General features: G+C 47.1%; 1 protein-coding gene across 1 annotated transcript; it reads left to right on the forward strand.

The window, feature by feature from the left end:
- The first annotated feature begins 2142 nt into the window (after positions 1-2142).
- LOC134395517 (zinc finger protein RFP-like) lies at positions 2143-14108 on the forward strand. Its single transcript, XM_063121683.1, has 6 exons — positions 2143-2553; positions 5137-5232; positions 5833-6063; positions 7169-7191; positions 8492-8607; positions 13538-14108. Exons 1-6 carry the CDS (start codon positions 2143-2145, stop codon positions 14104-14106), a joined length of 1446 nt encoding a protein of 481 aa, XP_062977753.1. The 3' UTR covers positions 14107-14108.
- Positions 14109-20975: the final 6867 nt, after the last annotated feature.

The following is a 20975-nucleotide window of genomic DNA, read 5'->3' on the forward strand; positions in this document are numbered from 1 at the left end:
ACAGTTAAAGATGCAGGAGCCCTGCCCAGAGGAATCAGATACAAAAGAGGGCAACATGGTACCTTCCAACACATTTGGAAGGTACCGTGTTGGGAGAAGCTGTGTGTGTTATGCTTCACACAACACACACAATACACAGATGCTCAGGTGCTTCTCCCACTTTCAGTATCAATTAAAGATAAGGGGTTTGTGACGAGTAACTGCTTCTCGCTCCATCTAACTAGCTTGTTTCCCAAACTTGAACGGGCGTACCTGAGATTCACCAGATCAATAGAGACTTCAACGGCTTTAAAGGACGGACCCCACTCGGTGATAGATTTGCAAATTTTTACCAAGTGTTTGGGGCTTCAAGAATAAAAGCATATGGCTAACATCTCTCATTCTTTATTGCTCAAACAGTCTAAGACAATAATAAGCTTTATCTAAGAGGAGGCAGTTCACAAACATTCCTAAATGCACACAAATTATAATCACAATGAAAATAATAGCAAGCATATAGAATATATAGTAAAACCTAGTCAATATCAAAGGTTTATATCCATATGAAACCGAGGACAGGGCTCCTGCAGCTTTAACTGTTGTGATGAAGGGGGGATTTCACCAGGGGCTGCATGCATAAAAATGACACCTGCTGAAATTCCCTTTTCAATACAACTGTTAAAGATGCAGGAGCCCTGTCCTCCTTTGCATATGGTCACCCTATATTTACCTAAATGGAAGGCATAGTGGGCAAAGCCAGACTAAGTACATATAGCCAGTTTCTCATTGTCCCAGGATCTCTCTCCCAAAGTAATCAAACCCTACCCTTTTATAACTCCCACGATTTCAATGGCATCCTTAGTTTTGGACCTGGTCATACCACTATACCCATTTTTCTCAATGTAACCAGGTCTGCCACTGATACCAGTATCCCTGCTAAGTTAAGCTACATGCTGCTACCAGCACCCATTCATGGCAGCCTTCCTTCATTTCTAAGAATACGTTCTATTACTCATAATTATCTCACAACACATACATACAGAACTAGTCACACCTATAAGATACAATAAATCCTTATCAATTCTACCGGCTTCAATGCATATTCTGCTATAGGTTGAAGAGGGGCAAAGGAATGTGTGGGGAAGCAAAGGGATATCCTTTTCTCCCTTTTTCTCCTGGCAGTGGGCACTGAACTAGGGCCATTCCCTTCTTAAAGCAAAAGAAGAGGGGAGTAATCGAGCACAATTCAATCCTAAATCTGCAATCTTTTCCCCACCCCACCCTCAAAAGGGTCAGTGTGACCATATTATCCCAATTTTAAAATCACTCCATTGGCTGCCAATTAGTTTCCAAGCGAAGTACAAAGTGTTGGTCATTACTTTTAAAGCTCTACATGGTTTGGGTCCAGGTTACCTGCGGGATCGCCTTCTCCCCTACAATCCAACCCACACACTCCGGTCCTGTGGGGAGAACTTATTTCAGTCATCCAAAACTAGGCTGACAACTGTTACCCAGAGGACCTTCTCTTCTGCCGCTCCCAGACTGTGGAATGGCCTGCCGGAGGAGATTCATCAACTTACCTGTCTCTCCGAGTTTAAGACAGCTGTAAAGACTAACCTCTTCCAGCAGGCCTACCCAGATTAATTTTAAACCAATAATTCCAAGATATGTTGGCTGTTTTTTGATATTGTAATGGTTTTGTATGCTTTTTAATTAATTTTATATTTGATTTGTATTGTATTGTTGTACTAACGTTCCCCGCCTCGATCCAAAGGGAGAAGCGGGTAAGAAATAATTATATTATTATTATTAATATTAATATTTAGTTATTTATTTATTGCATTTAGATACCGCCCCATAGCCGAAGCTCTCTGGGCGGTTTACAAAAGTTAAAAACTGTAAACATTAAAACAAATATACAAAGTTTAAAAACATCAAAAGCATAAAAACACAGTATCCTTATAAAAACAGCGTATTATCATTACCCCTGCACGATCATGCTGTCTGGTTTTGTTTGTTCTGCTTTTTATGTTTTTCCACTATTGCTTCCTTCTCTGTGACGACACTCACCAAGTCGAGAGGAAGTTCCAGCCAGAGAAATCCCCGCTTCTCCGTTGATGATCAGAAGTGAAAGTAAGGCTTTTTACCCTGCACTAGGGAGACATGGCAGCTGCGGATCCCATCAAGGGGCTCTGCGAAGAAACAACTTGTCCCATCTGCCTGGAGCGTTTTGAGGATCCTGTGATTCTAGACTGCGGGCACAATTACTGCCGGGACTGCCTGGCCCAATACTTTAGGGAGTCGGATGCAGAAGGTTCTTGCCCGCAGTGCAGAAAACCTTTTCAGCAAAGCAACTTCAGGCCGAACTGGCAGCTGGCAAATCTTGTCGAGCTGGTCAGGAAACTCCAGGAGGAGAAAAAAGAAGAGGTCAAGAGGGTGTGTGAGAGGCACCAGGAGCCCCTGAAGCTCTTCTGCAAGGACGATCAAGCCCCTATCTGCACGGTGTGTGACAGATCCAAGGAGCACAAGGGTCACGACATCGTTCCGGTGGAAGAGGTGGTCCAAGAGTTCAAGGTAGGGCATCATCGGGTTGGAAGAGGGCGAGAAATGCTTTTGGGAAGGATCTGTGCAGATTCAATCTCATAGGGCAGCTTTCCCTCCTGATAGGTTGTACTACAATTCCCATCACTCTCAGTCCCCTGCTGACTGGGGGTGATAGGGTTTGTAGTACAACTCATCTGGGGGAGGGTGGCTGCATTGGGGGAGGTTGATGACAGTTTTTTTGTTGTGTATATACTTTTTTGGGGGGGGGTATATGCGTTGAGAGAAAATTGGGTAGCAAAACTGGGGACAATGGGGGGTTTGGCCACTGGTGATTATGGGGTGACATGTGGAAACAAGATGCTTCTTTATACTGAGTTCAGTATACTGTAGCATGGTATTATCGATACTGACTGGCAGATGCTCCCCAGAGTTTCAGGCAGACATCTTTCTCTGTGACCAAGGAGGAGTCAGTTGAAGAGTGTGGTATTCTTTAATGACGCTGGCCCAATCTTTTCCTTCCTCGGGTATTAGGCAGGAGTGACTTAGTGAATTATTGGAACTGGATACAGCCTGGAATATTGTTATAAGATAGGGGGTTGATTTGGATGACCTTTTGAGGTCCCTTCCAAATCCTTTGATTCTTTGACAGTAGTAAGCAGAAGTGCTTAAGAGATCAAAACGGGGATATCCCAGGGTCGAGGAAGATTCACTGATTTGTTGAGGAGATTGGCCAGTCGCTCTCAATAGATGGCACACAAAGGCAGGATTTACACTACTGCTTTATATTGCTTTGTAAACCGCCTTGAGTCCCAGTTCTGGGGAAAAGGTGAGAAATTAATAAAAATTAATAATAATAATAATAATAATAATAATAATAATAATAATAATAATGGTTTATAACAGTATTGACATCTGTTGGGGCCCAGGACACATTCCATATACCGTTTTCAAACTGCTTTCAAAGTGTTATGTCCTACTTAGTGTAGAATGTCTTGGAAAGGTCCAGAGACTGTTCTGGAAGGGAAGTGTCACTTACGAGAAGAGGACATGTCTTTCTTCCCGTAGCTGTCTCGTGCTTCCTCTGGGAAAGAGCTTATCATAAGAAAATAAGAAGAGCCCTGCTGGATCAGACCAAGGGTCCATCTAGTCCAGCACTCTGTTCACACAGTGGCCAACCAGCCATCGGCCAGGGATGAACAAGGCAGGCCATGGTGCAACAGCACCCTCCCGCCCATGTTTCCCAGCAACTGGTGCACTCAGGCTTATCACCTCGAATACTGGAGATAGCACACAACCATCAGGGCTAGTAGCCATTGATAGCCCTTGCCTCCAGGGATTTATCCAACCCCTAGTGAGTTCCATAATTTAACTATGCACTGTGTGAAGAAGTACTTCCTTTTATTTGTCCTGGATCTTCCACCATCAGCTTCATGGGATGACTCCAGGTTCTAGTATTTGAGAGAGGGAGAAAAATGTCTCCCTATCAATAGTCTCCGCACCATACATAATTTTGTACACCTCTATCCTGTCTCCCCTTAGCCTCCTTTTTTTTCCAAGCTAAACAATCCCAGCTGATGTAACCTTCCCTCATAGGGGAGATGCTCCAGGCCCTTAATTGTTTTAGCTGCCCTTTTCTGCACTTTTTCCAGCTCTACAATATACTTTTTTTAGGTGTGGTGACCAGAACTGTACACAGCATTCTAAGTGTGGTCGCACCATAAATTTGTATATGGGCAGTATGATATTGGCCGTTTTATTCTCAATTCCTTTTCTTATCATGCCTAGCATGGAGTTTGCCTTCTTTACAGTGGCTGCACACTGCGTGGACATTTTCATTGAGCTGTGTCCACCACAATCCCAAGATCTCTTTCTTCTTTGGCCAGCTCCAATCCCATTAGGTTATGCTTGGGTTTTTTTTTGCTTTCATTATCAAGCTGTCTGTGTGCAAAAATGGCAGTTTTTAGAGCCAGAGAGAAAGGGGGCAGGCTCAAAACTCAGCTAGGGTTCTGGAGTATCTCAAGCTGTAGGCCGCTCCTGCTGGAAATTCCAATGTGGAAACTGGACTTCGCAATGTCTGCTGGAATGTGAAACTATGAGGGGATCTACACATCGTCATGAAGGCGCTTGCGTGCGCCTGTAGTGCGACCCGAAACTCATCATGTAGATCCTGCCCTATCCTGGCCAGAGGAGGAGGAGGAGGAGGAGGAGGAGGGGGAGGAGGAGGAGGAGGCCCCGCATCGCCCCTCATGGGGATGGGGCGAAAAGTTTCCGGGCTCGGCGCCTTCGCTGGGGAATCCGGCCACGTCCTTGCCACCGCTGCCGCCACCCACCTCTCCGCCGGCCTGCTGCTGCCGGCGAAAGAGCCACCCAGGTCAGAGGGCTCGGCGGAAGAAGCCGCCGCCCCTTTCCAGACATCTGGAAAGATCCCAAATTCCTGTAGATTAACAGGGCTGGGCACTTTGTGGCCCTCCAGATGTTTTGGCCTACAACTCCCATAATCCCTCACCATTAGCTATACTAGCTGGGGCTGATGGCAGTTGTAAACCAAAGCATCTGGAGCACCCCAGATTGCCTACTTTGTGCTCGAGCAACCCCTTTTTTCTATTTCTACAGGACAAAATCCAACCCCAGATGAAGTCTCTGGAGAAAGAAAAAGAAAACCTTGTGAATCAGAAAGCAGCTGAAGAGCTGAGAAGCCAGGAATGCCTGGTAGGCGTTCATTGCTGTGGCTCACAATTGAGGGATGAGGGTTGAGCAGTGACAGTGGAGGCCCATAAGACACATACCATATACCGCTTTCATACCGCTTTCATAATGCTGTATCCTGCTTGGTGTAGATCTGGCCATAGTCAATTCAACGCTGGCCTTAATCCACACCATGGTTGTTTATAATCCTATTATGTGGGGAGCACCCCCTCGATAAACAACCATGGAGTTGACTATTAACCCACCATTGACAATTGTGTTCTCCGAACAGAGGCTTTGCAAGCCATGGTTGCAATCCTTGATCAAGGTTCACAGTGGCTGCTATTGCAATTTAAAAAACAATCACACACACACACACACACACACACACACACACACACACACAGAGATGTTATGCCAAGCAATGCATTTAACATCACATGCAGTTTGGCTCCAAGAACCTGTGGGAAACACCCTGCACGATGTCTGCCAGACAGAAACAGGCCTCATATGCCGAATTCATTCATTGTTTCAGCCATGAGCCTCTAGTGCCCTTGTTTTCATCGATCCTCTTAGTCTACATCGGCCCCTTCAACAAATTTTCTATCGCACCTCCATCCCCAGGAACTGCTAGGAGAAGAGCAGCAGAAGGTCAAGTCTGCCTTTGAACAACTGCATAAGTTTCTTGAGGAAAAAGAGCGCGTCCGGCTAGCCCAGCTGCTTGATCTGGAGAAAGAAATAGAGAAGAGGCAGGAGGAAAACCTTAGCAGTCTCTCGGAGGGGATTTCCCAGCTGAGTCATCTGATAGCAGAGATGGAGGAGAAGTGCCAGCAGTCAACGAGTGAATTTCTGCACGTGAGTCTTGTCAAGGACCCCTTTCCATGTCCATGGGAATAGAGGGCAGGGCCGGCCCGACCATGAAGCAGGAGGAAGCGGGCTCAGCAAGCGTCAGAACATGGAAAAGCAGTGCTCTCCCCCTCCAAAGGGTCAGCCACTTCTTGGTCCTGCTGGTTGCTAGCATGACCGGCCATGCAAACAGCCAGCAAGACCAAGAAGCAGCTGCTCGCTCGCCGACACACCTCCTGCCTCGCCTCCCGCCCATGCGCATGTGCGCCCCACTCGTGCACCTCCCAACCAGGCCGTCCCCGTCTGCCTAGTTGCCAGCCAGCTTGCTTTTTTTGGTGCAGATACTCGCCATCACACTACTTGTAAGCTGCTTTCGCAGCCACGCAGCACCAGCATGAGGTTGGGCAAAGTATCACAAGAAGTCCTGGACAACCCGGGATCTCTCGCAATACTTTGCCAGATATGCAGGCGCCACACGGCTCCTGAAGATGGAAGCAAGGGCAGCGCACTGCTGAGGCAGGCACGCATATCCGATGCACCAGGAAAAGTAAGCTAGCTGGTGGTGGGCAGACGCTTAGATTGGGAGGGGGGAGCGGCAGTAGCCGACAACCTGCCTTGGCCCTGGCCTGATGGAGAGGGAAGGATCTTAGCGGTGATGCTAGGATCAGTCTGGGACTGTAGCTCACCAGCAGAGCACCTGCTTTGGATGCACAAGGTCCCAGGTTCAATTCCCAGCATGTCCATGTAGGGCTGGAAAAATTCCTGCCTGAAACCCTGGAAAGACGCTGCCAGTCAGTGTCGACAATATTTCTCTAAATGGACCAAGGTATACTCCCTCAGTATAAAGCAGCTCCTATGTTCCTAAGTCCACCTGCTTTGCATGCAGAAAGTCCCATGTTCAAACCCCGGCAACTCAAGGTAGCGCAAGGAAGGAATCCTGCCTGAAACCCTGGAGAGTCGCTGCCAGTCAGTGTTGACAGCATGGCTTCGCGGTAGAAAGGGAAATGAATCCACAAAGGGAATACCAAAAAAAAAACCCACAAATACCAGTGCGCATTCTGTCTGTGTGGAGTGCAGCTCATACTCACTTGGATTTTTTCTTCCTTTCTTCCAGGATATCAGAAACATGTTGAACAGGTATGTGGTGTTCTGTTGCTTCCTTTTCTGTTTCATATGCCAGCCTGCTCCACCTGGGGCCCTCCAGATGTGTTAGACATTGCCACTGGCCCTGCTGGCTGGGCATGATGGGAGTTGCAGTGCAACACATCTGGAGAATGTGGGAAAGCCTCAACAGTCTTCGCAAAACACACACTTCTGCAAAACAGGGTTGAAGACTGTCCTGGACCCATACACACTTTAGAATCAGTTTTCTTCTAGGAGATAATATCAAAGGTCCTGACATTATTATCCTTAGGGTCAGACACCTTTCAGATTTTGAGAGAGAGAATAAAAACAAAGATTTAGCCACCAGTATTGCTGCGTCATCAGAAATGAAATGCCTTCCCTCATCAATGGACTACTGAAATGTTCTCTGTGTTGGACTTCCCTTGGAGACGGTCTAGAATTTGCAGCTCACGTAGAATGCCACTGCCCATGTGCTGACAGAGGCAACGAGATGTGAGCATGTTGCACCAGCTTTGAACTCTCTGCACTGGCTGCCTGTGAGCCACTGGGCCCGTTTCAAGTACTCAGTGGAGGATGGTGGCTCAGGTTTCGGTGGGGTTGTAAATCCATTCTGGGTCTTATTCAGAACCAGCCAAAATGGTAAAGGAGCTATCCAAGGTGCTTAACTCTATCCCCAAAATAGGTTCAGTGCCTTGGATAGCTGCTTTGAAGTTCTGGCTTCAGGGCCCCACCAAAATCAGAGTCACCAGCCTCTACTGTTAGTACTAGTGTACAAAGCTCGAAATGTCTCAAGTCCTGGTACCAACCTACCAAGAGTTTTAGGATTGGCTTTGGAGGCTTTGCTTTTGATGTCCTTGAGGAATGTGGCCTGTAGAGCCACCGCTTGTGGCAGAGCCTTCTTGGTGGTGGTGACACCCTACTATGAAACCCCCTGCTGGTAGAGATTTGGCTGTTCCCCATGCTGCTGTCTTTCAAGTGCCCATTAAAGAAATTTATTTGTATAGACTTTGATGGTATGGGCAATTGTTTTATCTGTTTTCTGGTATTTTAGCGATGGTTTATTGTATTTCATTGTGCATTTGTAATTTTAGAGATATGATTTTAGTGGTGTCCATGTGTTGCATTAATTTTATATGGATTGTTAGCTGCCCTGGGCTTTTTGTGAGGACAAGAACAGAGCTCTATCCTTGAAAGGACAGGCAATGATCCAAGAGCAATTTCTACTCTCACGAAAGTGCTCGGTCTATCATATTGGGGTGCAATGGGCAATACCCTTAGACTGTGCCTTACGTTTAACCACCTTCCCTTCCAGGTGTGAGAAGGAACAAGTGAGCCATGGGCTGGACTCATCCCCTGGGCTGGACGAGAGACTCAGATTGTACTTGCAGAAAAACAATGCTCTAGAAAATGCCATGGAGAAATGTAGAGGTATTGGGGAGAGCTGAAAGTGGGGAATGGATACAAATCATTTCTTGGTTGATTGCAAGGAGCGTCCGTCAATTGGGCGTAGAGGTGGGCGAACTCCCCGGCCTCTGGTTCACACTGTGCTCGCTGGACTCTCACTAGTTGCCTGACCCTTGCGGGCATGCGGGGCGCATCACCAGATGATTCGCAGGTGCCTGGCAAGAGCTTACATCGTTCTTTCTTTTCCCCCCACAAGCCATGATTGGCTCAAATTCATAGTTGGGAATAATTAAAGAAATCAAGATTTGCGCACATTCAGGGCCACAAATAGTGCAATTTGCTGAAATTGCAAGCGTAAAGGACCTTTTATGACTTCTGTAAATATTCCCAGCTGCAAATTCACACAAATCCCAATTTGTGCAAATTGGGATTCCTCCCCCACCCGCTCAAATGTGTGACGAGTTGAGCCAGCTCAGAGATCTGCAAGCTGGTGTCCAGGATGCCAAACTGGTGGGAAATTGTTGGGCTCCACCCCCAAACCGCATTCCTCTGACATTGCTAGCAGTGACAGCATCACCTGCACCTGCACCCTTCCTTCCCCTGGTAAGAAGTTAGATCCAACAAACACAGCCAGAAGTGCTACAGTATGCACCCTCCTTCTGATGGGAATGTGTTAATAAAGACTCCACCAGTTCACAAGACTCTCAATTACGCTGCCCATTTCCGAGCTATGGAAAAGAATATCCTCACCACAACACACCCGTCATCCCCAACTCTAATTTCTACGACTGGCCTATTTTTCACAGTGACCACAGCCCTTTGCAGAGGTTAGGCTTCACTGCATAGGGCCAGTTGCATGATGGAGGCAGAGGACTTCACCTCCATGAGCCCACCCATGACATCACATGCTCTGACCCCCAGCGTTGGCTCCAGATTTTGGTTGGGCCTTATGCAAGATGGGCCTCCCTCTTTGTAGTTGTCAATTCACACACACACACACACACACACACACAACCTAAAGCATTCAATAATGCACCCCTCTTTCACAGGGGACAAATAGACCCATGAAAGTGTGTGTGGAAGTTTCTGACCAGCATGAGCATTCTTCTTTTAAAACACACACACACACACACACACGAGAGAGAGAGAGAGAGAGAGAGAGAGAGAGAGAGAGAGAGAGAGAGAGCCAATCATGGCACTCCCACCGTCATGCCTAACCACACCTTCCAATGGGGAATTCTACCTGTAATATCACATTGTCTGACTATGATGGCCTGACCAAATTTGTCATCCTTTCCTCAACAGAGACTCTGGAAAAAGCGCTGGATGCAGGTAATTTTCTCAGATGAATAAGAAAGGGATTTATTTAATGGGAGGTGGTGCTTGATACAGGGCTGAGGATTACCTAACCCTTAGATATCATATCCAGGACACCGCCCCGCCCCCAATTAATTAATTCATCCATTATAACCTTAATTAGAAGTCAAATCTTCATAATGCACAGAGGGCATCACTCGCAAGCAGAGCATGCAAAATATCCCAGGTTCAATTTGTGGTCTTTCCAGTTCAAAGGATTAAGGAGCAGGTCATAGGAAAGAGCTCTGCAAGTCAGAGGAGGCAATGGCCTCATCTACCCCAAGCAGGATGTAGCACTATGAAAGCGGTATATGGTGTGTGTCAATGGGCCCCAACAGTTGTCAGTGCACTTCAATGCCTCTATAAAGCAGTAGTGTGGCTCCTGCCTTTTATAAACTGCTTTTATACTGCAATATCCTGCTTGGTGAAGATGAGGCCAATATTTGGCTAAATGGGCAAAGAGTCTGATCAAGTATCAGCCATTCCCTGTTATGCATTCTGCGTAAGTGGTCGGGCGGGTTTTGTTTTCAAAAAGGAAATGTATAGAAATACACAGGGCTGCCTGACCTCATGCTTTCCTTCTCTCCATCACAGTGTTTCTGGAGCAGGTTCTGCACAAAGGTAAATATCTGCTCAGAATCTTGATGGAAGCTCAAAAGCAGCTCCTCACTCAAATATTTACCCAGGTTATTTATTTATTTATTTATTTGTTGCATTTTTATACCGCCCAGGAGCCGAAGCTCCCTGGGCGGTTCACAAAAATTAAAACCATTCAAAGTATAAAACTAACAGTATAAAAACATGATATAAAATACAACATAAAAGCACAACCAGGATAAAATCCGCAGCAGTTACAGGTTACATTTGGGCAGATGGTTCAAGACTTCCATTTTCTGGCAAAGTCCTTTTTCTTTTCTTTTTTTTAACTTGTGGCTCTCTAGATATGTTGGCCTACAAGTCCCATCAGTCCTAGGCAGCATGGCTAATGGTGAGGATTGATGGGCACTGTAGGCTAAAACATCTGGGAGGCCACAAGTCGTCCACTCCAGGCTTACATAAAACTCAATACAGTAACTGGGCTAATCCAGCCATAATAATAATAATAATAATAATAATAATAATAATAATAATAATAATAATAATAATAATATATTCCACCTCTTCCCATCTTGCAAGGAGCCTAAGGAGGCTTACACAGTTCTCTCTATTTTATCCTCACAACAACAACCCTGTGAGGTAGATTCGGCTGAGAGTCAATGTCTGACTCAAAGTCACCCAGTGAGCTTCCATGGCTGAGTGGGGATTAGAACCCGGATCTCCCGAGTCCTAGGCCAACACTCTAACCATTCCACCACATGGGCCTTGTAAATAAACCCAAAGAAGTTACTAGAGACTGCTGGAGGCTGGCAGAAATGGGACACAAAAAGCTCCCTTCGTTCTGCTGCAGCAACCTCCTGCATTCAGAGCACCAGGACTGGGAGGGCTTCCCTCCTTCAGAAGCCTGCTGGGTTTGGGCATAGAGGAAGGATGGAGCACTACATCCTTCCTCCCCCAGCCTGTCCGCTAACCTGGCATGGAATCCTGATGGCGACTGGGCTAGTGTTTAAATGCACGGCTGGGCTAACCAAAGTTAGAGAAGAGATTTTAGGGAACCAAACCTGCCATTCATGTCCTCGCCTGGGTGAGGCGATCAGCGGTGGTTCTTCACAGATATAATTACCTGGAGGGAAGGGCGGCAGCTGCACCCAGCCAGCACTGGCCTTCTGGCCCTCCTCTGCACAGAAATGATGAGTTAGGAGAGGCAGCCCACCCTCTTCATTCACCTGTTGCAGTCTCCCTTCTGGAGGCTGTAGCTCCTTCCTTGTTCACTCGCCAGTGGGCAAGCAAAGCGCAGTGATGGCACACCTGGAAGAGGTGCATGGAACGGGGGAGGGAGAGGCCTGAGTGGGCCCATCCCGTGAGGGGGGGCAGTCCTCACCCTCTGTTCTTCTGCTTTTCTCTTGGAACTCCTGACCCCATTTCATTGTGTAGTGGAATATGCATTGTCACGGGTAGAAACTTTTCAGCAAATAATTCATAGAATCATAGAACAGTAGAGTTGGAAGGGGCCAATAAGGACATCGAGTCCAACCCCCTGCTCAATACGTGAATCCACCTTAAAGCATTCCTGACAGATGGTTGTCCAGCCACCTCTTGAAGGCCTCTAGTGTGGGAGAGCCCATGACCTCCCTAGATAACTGATTCCATTGTTGTACTGCTCTAACAGCAATTCCTTTGCTGAGGGAATTGCACTGGCTACCTATTGGCTACCAGGCCAGGTTTAAGGTTTCAGTACTAGCTCTAAACAGAGCCCTAAACCACTTGGGACCAGGATACCTGAGAGAGCGCCCTCTCCCTTATCCTGCCCGAACCCTGAGGTCGTCGGTGGGCATGCTCCTGGTGGTTCCACGTGGACGTGTGGCCTAATGGGAGTCCAGTAGGAGAAGAGCTTGCAGTTTGGTGGCTCCTTCTCTGTGGAACTCCCTGCCCCTGGAGGTCAGGCAGGGCCAACACTAGGCTGCTTGTGGTGCCTCCTGGAAACATCTCTGTTTCGAGAAGCCTTCCTCAACTGACTAATAATAATAATAATAATAATAATAATAATAATAATAATATCATCATCATCTTGTAGGTATGACTAGTTCTGTGTGTGTGCGTTGTGAGATAATTATGAGTAATGGAATATGTTTGTGGAAACGAAGGAAGGCTGTCACAAATGGGTCGGTAAAGTGCTGGAAGCAGCACGTAGCGTAACTTAGCAAGGATGCCTCTGTCTGGGTGTTACTAGCATCAGTGGCACAATATGGGAATCGTGGCATGACCAGATCCGAAACTAAGGATGAGGTCATTGACATCATGGGGGTTATAAAAGACCGGGGTCTGATTAATTTGGGAGAGTAATCCTGGGAGAACGAGAAAGCCGCCATGCGTGCTTAAGGCTAGCTTCACCCCCGTGCCCCCCATTGAGGTAAACATGAAACTTTGATATGGACTGTTCTACTGAGAGCAACCTTGGCTTTACTATGTTAACGGTATGCTTGCTACTATTTTCATTATAATTTTAGTAAAATATTTTGTGTGTAATTAAGATGGTTTGTGATCTGATCATCTTAGCTAAAGCTTTTTATTCTCTTAGACTTTTTGAGCAATAAAAATGTGTTCTTTAATGCCATATTTGTGTTGTCTGGCTTGAGAGAAGTTTCAGGAACCACTAATCCATACATTGATTCTTGAAGCCCAAAACAGTGAGTAAAGATTTGCACTGAGCAAGGTCTGTCCTTTAAAGCTGTTGTTTTCTCTCTTGACCTGGTAAATCAAGTAAATCAAGGGGGTTGGACTCGATGGCCTTGTAGGCCCCTTCCAACTCTGCTATTCTATGATTCTATGAGGTACACCTGCTCAAGTTTGGGAAACGAACTAGCCAAATGGAGCGAGAAGTGACTCATCTCAGTTGAAGCCTGGAAGGAGCAGGTTTCATGAGTGACTTCCTCCAGCAGCTCACGTTGATCATTTCTCTGATGTGGGTCACTAACCTGCTCCCTTTCCTTTCTCCGTCCAGCAGCGAACGTGACTCTGGATCCAGACACGGCACACCCGGATCTTGTTCTCTCTGAAGACTGGAAGGGTGTGAAATGGGAAGGCATAGGGCATGACCTGCCCGACAACCCAGAGAGATTTAACAAAATGTGCTCCGTGCTGGGCCGTGAGAGATTTACTTCCGGAGAACACTGGTGGGAGGTGGAGGTAGAGGGGAGGATATGGGAAACCTGGTCTACAATCAAGGCCGTGGAGGCAATGTGGGCCGTGGGAGTTGCGCGAGAGTCTGTCACGAGGAAGGGGAAAATCAATCACTATCCTAACGAGGGGATCTGGGCCGTGGGGAAGCCAGTGAGTGTCACCTACACATCTTCGCAGTTCTGGGCTTTTACTTCCCCCGGGTGGACTCCTTTGGCTGTGAGAAGTGACCTCAGGAAGATCCGCGTGTACCTGGACTGTGAAAAGGGCAGTGTGAAATTTGTGGACGCTGATACGGATGACTTGATCTTCAGTTTCTTTCCAGGCTCATTTTGCGGGGAGAGCATCCGTCCTTATTTCTGGGTTAATTCAGGAGTCAGAATGAAATGCTGAACTGTGAGAAGAACCATCACTTTCCCTATCCAGTGCATTTTCTGAAGCAGAAGGAGAGACAGGCCAAGAGAGGCAGTCTTAATGAGCATGGGCAGGGGGATGGGCAACTTGTGACCCTTCAGATGTTTAGGCCTACAACTCCCATGATTTCTCTCCACTGACTATACTTGCTAGGGCTTGATGGGATCTGTAGGCCAAAACCTCACGTTTCAGCATTTTCCATCTCAAGATCACCCTGAGGATTTTGGTCAGGGGAACAATACCATGTCCCCAGTACTAAATTATTTTTAGAGCCTAGTACTGTCACCCGCAGAGATTCTGTGGAGGAGTCTGACCCTTTTCAGGTTAGTTTTCTTGGCCTGAAGAGCCAGTGTGGCGTAGCGGCTAAAGTGTTGGACTGGGAGTCAGGCGATCCAGGTTCTAGTCCCCACTCGGCCATGGAAGCTCACTGGGTGACTTTGGGCAAGTCACAGACTCTCAGCCCAATCTACCTCAGAAGATTGTTGTTGTGAGGATAAAATGGAGAGGAGGATCATGTACACCACCTTGAGTTCCTTAAGGAGGAAATAAGGCAGGATATAAATGTAATAAATAAATAAATAAATAAATGATGCCCTCTTTGATGTACAAAGCAACACGACCTCCAGTATGTCCTTCCTATGGATTTTGTAACTGGAGTTGATTGCATCCTACTGGTTCTAAGTTTAAAATCAAGCCCTCCAACTCGCCCATCTTGGTTCAGAGCCTTCTAGCATTAGCATAGAAACACCTACACATAGTGTACCTCCCTGAGCATTTTCCACTATGATCCTTAGGTCTTGAAAAGGAAGTTTGTCCTTTTCCCCCAGTGAGTGAGATGAGCTGTGGCTATTTACAGCTGCAATATAATAGAAAGATGTAGTTGTCACAGCAGATAAACGGGGAATTAGGCCTATGAGATGATGGCAGAATACACAAATCAGAGAAAGTATAATACAATAACTAAATTTTAAAAATGCAATGTGGAACAACTTGGATGAGAGTATATGGCTAAGTGTCTCTTCCACGCAAGACTTACAAAAGGCAAAAATGTCCTGAAACGCAGATCTGTGCATTTAGGTCGGGGTAAAGAACCCGGGGGTTCTAGCACTTCCTCAAACACCCCGTCCAGGGAGAAAGGCAAAGCATAGAGGTTCAAGCTTTCTAGACACAAAGATTGTTTGAGCAGGGATACAAGGGTTGCTCTCAACACCGCTGCATGTCGGAAAGGCAGCGGGTGGCCCGTGTCAAGGTATTGCAGTTTAAGCTCACGGAGCTGAGAGAATTTGTGAATGGAAAGTCTGAAGTCCCAGCCCAAGACCTCAGCACCTGGCTCCAGGTTACGGCCACGCCTCCCTGGAGGGAGGAGGGACGCCTCAAATTTCTGGCGATTCGGGCAGTGGCTCAGGAGGGAAGGGAAGGTGAGCTCTTCTTCAAAGGAGAAGCAACCAAATGACAGAGACTGAAGCTGGGAGCCCAGGCTCATCACCACCGTCAAAAGCTCCCTCAGGTCCCTGCTTCGCCTGCAGTTGACAAACAGGTGGGTGAGGTGGCGCCATGATAAGAAGGTTTCGACCACGCCAGGGCTGCCTCCCAGAATCACATCCAATGCTGATAGGTGAGGGCACAGCAGAGAGCACAGGCAAAGAGGACTCGCTCATCTGACCTACTTCCTTGAGGGGCAGCGTCAGTCTAAAGCTCTCCTCATCTGTGTGGGTGGACACCCTGCACCGCACCAGTTCCTCCAGGGAGGGAAAGCCAGGGGGAATCTGGGAATTGTCAAACTGCTGCTGACGGATCAGGCACAGAGCCTCCACAAGGAGTTCATGGATGGCCATCTTCAGGATGGGCAAAGCCAGCAAAACAAAGGCCAGGCCTGAAACCAATCCTGGGCCATGAGTGCTGGGATCCATCCTATCAACTGTGAGCTTCTGTAATGCCAGGCAGCAGAAGGAACCCACACTGGGGTCACAGGCCAGATGCAGGAGGGAATCGGGGGACAGCTTCTCACAGCCAGAGAGGTCCAGTTCACGACTCCGCCGACAGCAGGAGACTCATGAAAAGAAGATTATAAATCAATGAAATAGAAAAAAAATAATATTCCACCCTAGAATAGAAAAAGAAAATGAAAGAAGGAAGATTATTTTTTTAAATTCACCAAGCTTGGGGAGGGATTATGAATTAGTATTAATGTGTTTTGTTTTTGTTTTCACTGTATTTCTTTTTGAAAACTCAATAATTTTTTTTAAAAAAGACACATGGGAGAGTTACATGAAAAAGGCGATGATGACTGGAGGCTCCTCTAAATGAGGGAGTTATTGCACACTCATGGTTGGCCACTCACAGAAGTTTGTGGGTCCATTACATGACATTACATAACCGCCCAGAGAGCTTTGGCTATGGGGCGGTATATACATGTAATAAATAAATTACATCAAACTCCAGGACGCCTCCTGCAGTATCCCCTGGAAATCACACTATTAAAAGAACCACTTTTAGTGTGGTAAAAAAGCAGGATCTTCCACCACTAGATGGCACTTTCTCAACTGAATTGAACGGAGGGGGGATATTCAATTCAAACCACACGGTCTCTCCTCTCTGCCCATATAATGCAACCCATCACAAGTGCGCCAAAGCAGCAGTAAGCATAAAGCCTCAGGTAAGGGGCACAATTTTGCCTTACTGTAGAAACGCTCTGGAGCAGCCATAAAATTCTGCAAATGAGGCAGGGTTATTGCAGGAGAAGAGCCCCATTTGGAAGCACCTGAGGTGACACAGGGGAATGGGGCTCCTAGACAAGGTTTTTCTTGTGTCGTCATCACACTGCCTCATTCGAGGAATTTTACAGCGGCTCCAAACAGTGTCATCTTTCATTTGTAGCCCTCCCATGTTTTGCCACTATTCTCTCTTTTTTTTTACCAGGAAAAACAAATCAAAGACAGAATAGCTACACAATACCCCCAATTGTTGCATTAGGTGCCCTCTATCTGGAAGCACACAAAGCTATCTTGCCTAGGGCCCCATCCACCCTGGCAGCAGCACTGGTCAACCATCCAGGGTGCATTCAAAAGATCAAGTAAGGAAAACAAAGCAGGTACAGAGAAACAAAACGTACAAGCCAACATTGGCTGAGTTCAGACGACACGCTAATCAACGGTTGTTTCCCATTCTGTTCCGATTTAGCCCCCACTCCAGTTGATTAGTGTGTCGTCCGAACTCAGCCGTTGTCTCCATACAATCAATCATCCCATACAGGGGTCTCACCCATCAACTGGAATTTATCCAGAGCCACAGCATAAGTTCCCAACATCCCCTTTACAGAAGCCGTAATTTCCCCCTGGCCAAGGGAGGAGCAAGGCGATTACACACTTAGCTCTTCCAACAGGTGCAAAGCACATAAGAACAGGATGCCAATTACCAGTCCTAAGATAAGGAAGGAGGCCACTTTAAGCGGAATGATATTGTCCAGCTCGGCCGAGGGAAATACCTTGAAGAGCTTAATAAATGCTGTTGGCTCTGGCTGTTGCATACAGGTTTCCCAGGGCTGGAGAAAACAAAATCAAGGTGAATGACGGGAAGGACCCACGCGTATTACTCCCTACATAGTAAGGTATATTCTGTAGGCAGTGATGATTTTGGCCAGTGTAGGTTTTGGGAGACAATGGGATAGCACAGCCTACAGCATAGAGCAGGAGTCTTTCATTTCTAAGCTGCAGAGTTTGCAAACCGGGACTTTAAATTTAGAGGCTGTTCTTCAGCATAAATGGCTTCGGGGTAGAGTTTGGAAGAGTTGATGGAATTTTGCTTCAAGCCAAAAAGAACTCCTTGTGACCTGTAAGTGGCAAGCATGGGGTTCAAGTCCTGCTAGGCTAATAACTGCCATGCTAGAAAAAGGAGCCATGCGGGAGGGGAGCGGCGGGGCTCGCATGCGCACAGCCAGGAAAGTACTCCGTTTCCTTGGCAGGGGGAGGGGTGTTTCGATTCTCTTGCCCCACATGCATTTGGTCAAGGCAGCTTTTCTCCCTGGGGCCCTTTCTTTGCAGGAGCGTTTGAGTAGTAAAGCCATGCAGAAGGGAGCGGGTTGGGGCTGCTCTGTCTCCAAGACAGTGAGCTAGGGGAGCGCAGGGCTGGTGTCCTCATGTTCCACAGCCTCCATCCCTGGCGCTCCCCAGATTTCTGGGGAAAGGGCCTTCTGGGGAAAGCGCAGCTGGCGTATCAACTTCGGCTGATACGCCAGCTGCGCCCCTTCCTGGAGTTGGAAGACCTAAAGATGGTAGTGCATGCACTGGTAACTTCAAGGCTTGACTTCTGCAATGCGCTCTACATGGGGCTACTTCTGTGCCTAGTCCGGAAACTTCAATTAGTCCAAAATATGGCAGCCAGGCTGGTCACTGGTACCCCTAGAGGTGACCACATTATACCAGTTTTGAAATCTCTTCAGTGGCTGCCGATTAGTTTCCAGGCGAAGTACAAAGTGTTGGTTATTACCTTTAAAGCCCTACATGGTTTGGGTCCAGGCTACCTGCGGGATCGCCTTCTCCCATACAATCTGCCCCACACACTCAGGTCCTCTGGGAAGAATCTACTTCAGCTAGCAAAAACTAGATTAACAACTGTTACCCAGAGGACCTTTTCTTCTTCTGCTCCCAGACTGTGGAATGGCCTGCCGGAGGAGATTCGTCAACTTGACAGTCTTTTAGAGTTTTAAAAAGCAATAAAGACTGATCTATTCCGGCAGGCCTATCTGCCAAAGGGATTGAGGAGGCAGAGGGCCTGGCAACGTCCCAGAAAGCACTGGAATAGTTCAGGAGTAAACCCCCCTCCCCCACTGGCTGGGCTTATTCCATTATTATTATTATTATTATTAATTTATTTATATAGCACCATCAATGTACATGGTGCTGTACAGAGTAAAACAATAAATAGCAAGACCTGCCGCATAGGCTTACATTCTAATAAAATCATAATAAAACAATAAGGAGGGGAAGAGAATGCAAACAGGCACTGGGTAGGGTAAAACTAACAGTATAAAGGCTTCCTTCGTTAGCCTTGGCCAAGCTCTTCAATGGTGTCCATTATGAATGGAAGCCCCATCTATTTATTCTCCTTTTCCCCGTATTTCTCATCACGCTTGTGTCCACAGGATCACCATGCCCATGAGAAGGTCTCCTTACACTTTGTACTGGATGTGCCTGGAGACTGTGGCTATGAATATGGAGCACATCTGGGACGAGAATGACGCAAACAGTTACAAGGACCAGTACCATTCTCCCAATGCGAAGGCGCCCTTCAGCGAACTGGGTGAGAGACACGTGACACATGGGATCATGGGAGTGGCTAACAGAAAAGCCCATCCCAGTGCATGTGCACTGCGGCCGGGGCTGTGGTGAAAGGCAATCTTGCCAAATGCTGAAGCAATCGGGTGGCTGGATTGCCACGTGGCTAGTTACAACATGCACTCCTGAGCCCTCTGGCAGCACATGGCACCTCGTCACCTGGGAAGACTGAAAAGATTGAGGGGAGACATGATAGCACTCTTCAAATACTTAAAAGGTTATCACACAGAGGAGGGCCAGGATCTCTTCTTGATACCCCCAGAGTGCAGGACACGGAATAACAGGCTCAAGTGACAGGAAGCCAGATTCCGGTTGGACATCAGAAAAAACTTCCTGACTGTTAGAGCAGTACGACAATGGATCCAGTTACCTAGGGAGGCTGTGGGCTCTCCCACACTAGAGGCCTTCAAGAGGCAGCTGGACAACCATCTGTCAGGGATGCTTTAGGGTGGATTCCTGCATTGAGCAGGGAGTTGGACTCGATGGCCTTGTAGGCCCCTTCAACTCTGCTATGCTATGAAAAGAAAACCCAGCGGGTACCTAAACGTCACAATGTCGTCTTTGTGATAAGTTTATTGGGTGGGTGGATGTAGCGTTAGTGTGCAACACTGCTGGGTAAAGGGCTGCAGGAGACTCCAGCCTCCATGTGAGGAAACTGGAATAATAATAATAATAATAATAATAATAATAATAATAATAATAATAATAATAATTTCATACCCGCCTCTCCCTTTTGATCGACATAACATTTTACATAACAACAGTAAATGTAAAATACATAAAACTGAATTAAGAACACAAGATACATTGTTAAAACATCCTAAAAGCATCCTAAAGTGCAGAAGAAGGGCAGAGCAGAACTGTAGAAGGTGTTCAGAGGCAGGCGTGAGCTGCAGCTGGTTCCTCTTTCCCTCTTTGATTTGACCATGGTGCAACTGCAGTCTGACCAGAGAGCAAGCCGGGCGTTAAATAGACCAGAATCCCAAAATCGGCTTTGGACCACCAACTCTGCATGATCCAAAAGAGCATGGCAGGATCCTGTGTATTACTGCAAGGAATCTTGGGCTGCTTCTGATCAGTCATGTGCAGGTATTCCTCCCTTTTCAAGCTCCCAAGGATGCCCGAGAAGGACCAACCCAGGTTTGCCACATGCACATTTGACTGGGTTAGGTGGGGGTGGGAGAGGTGACTTCTCTAAGGAGCTTCTTCTATTCAGCTGCCTATGCTGGCAGATCTGTATGCTAAAGGATCTCTAGGGTAAAATCCAAACAGGGGAGGACACTGGAGAATGGCTGGTCAGCAATTGTGGACCAGCAACCCAGGTTCAAACTCCCAGTTTGCCATGAAGCTCCCTGAATTATAATGGGGGATGCCAGAACAGAGAAGTTGTGAGGATAAAAGCAGTGGGTTGGGGAGACCATGTACACCTACTTCAGCTCTTTGGAAGAACGATAGGAAATGAATATGCTCAACAAAACAAGGGAATGTCCTGGTGTGAGGGTTTGAGCCCTACAG

This window comes from Elgaria multicarinata, chromosome 3 (genome assembly GCF_023053635.1).
Source record: "Elgaria multicarinata webbii isolate HBS135686 ecotype San Diego chromosome 3, rElgMul1.1.pri, whole genome shotgun sequence".
Lineage (NCBI taxonomy): Eukaryota > Metazoa > Chordata > Lepidosauria > Squamata > Anguidae > Elgaria > Elgaria multicarinata.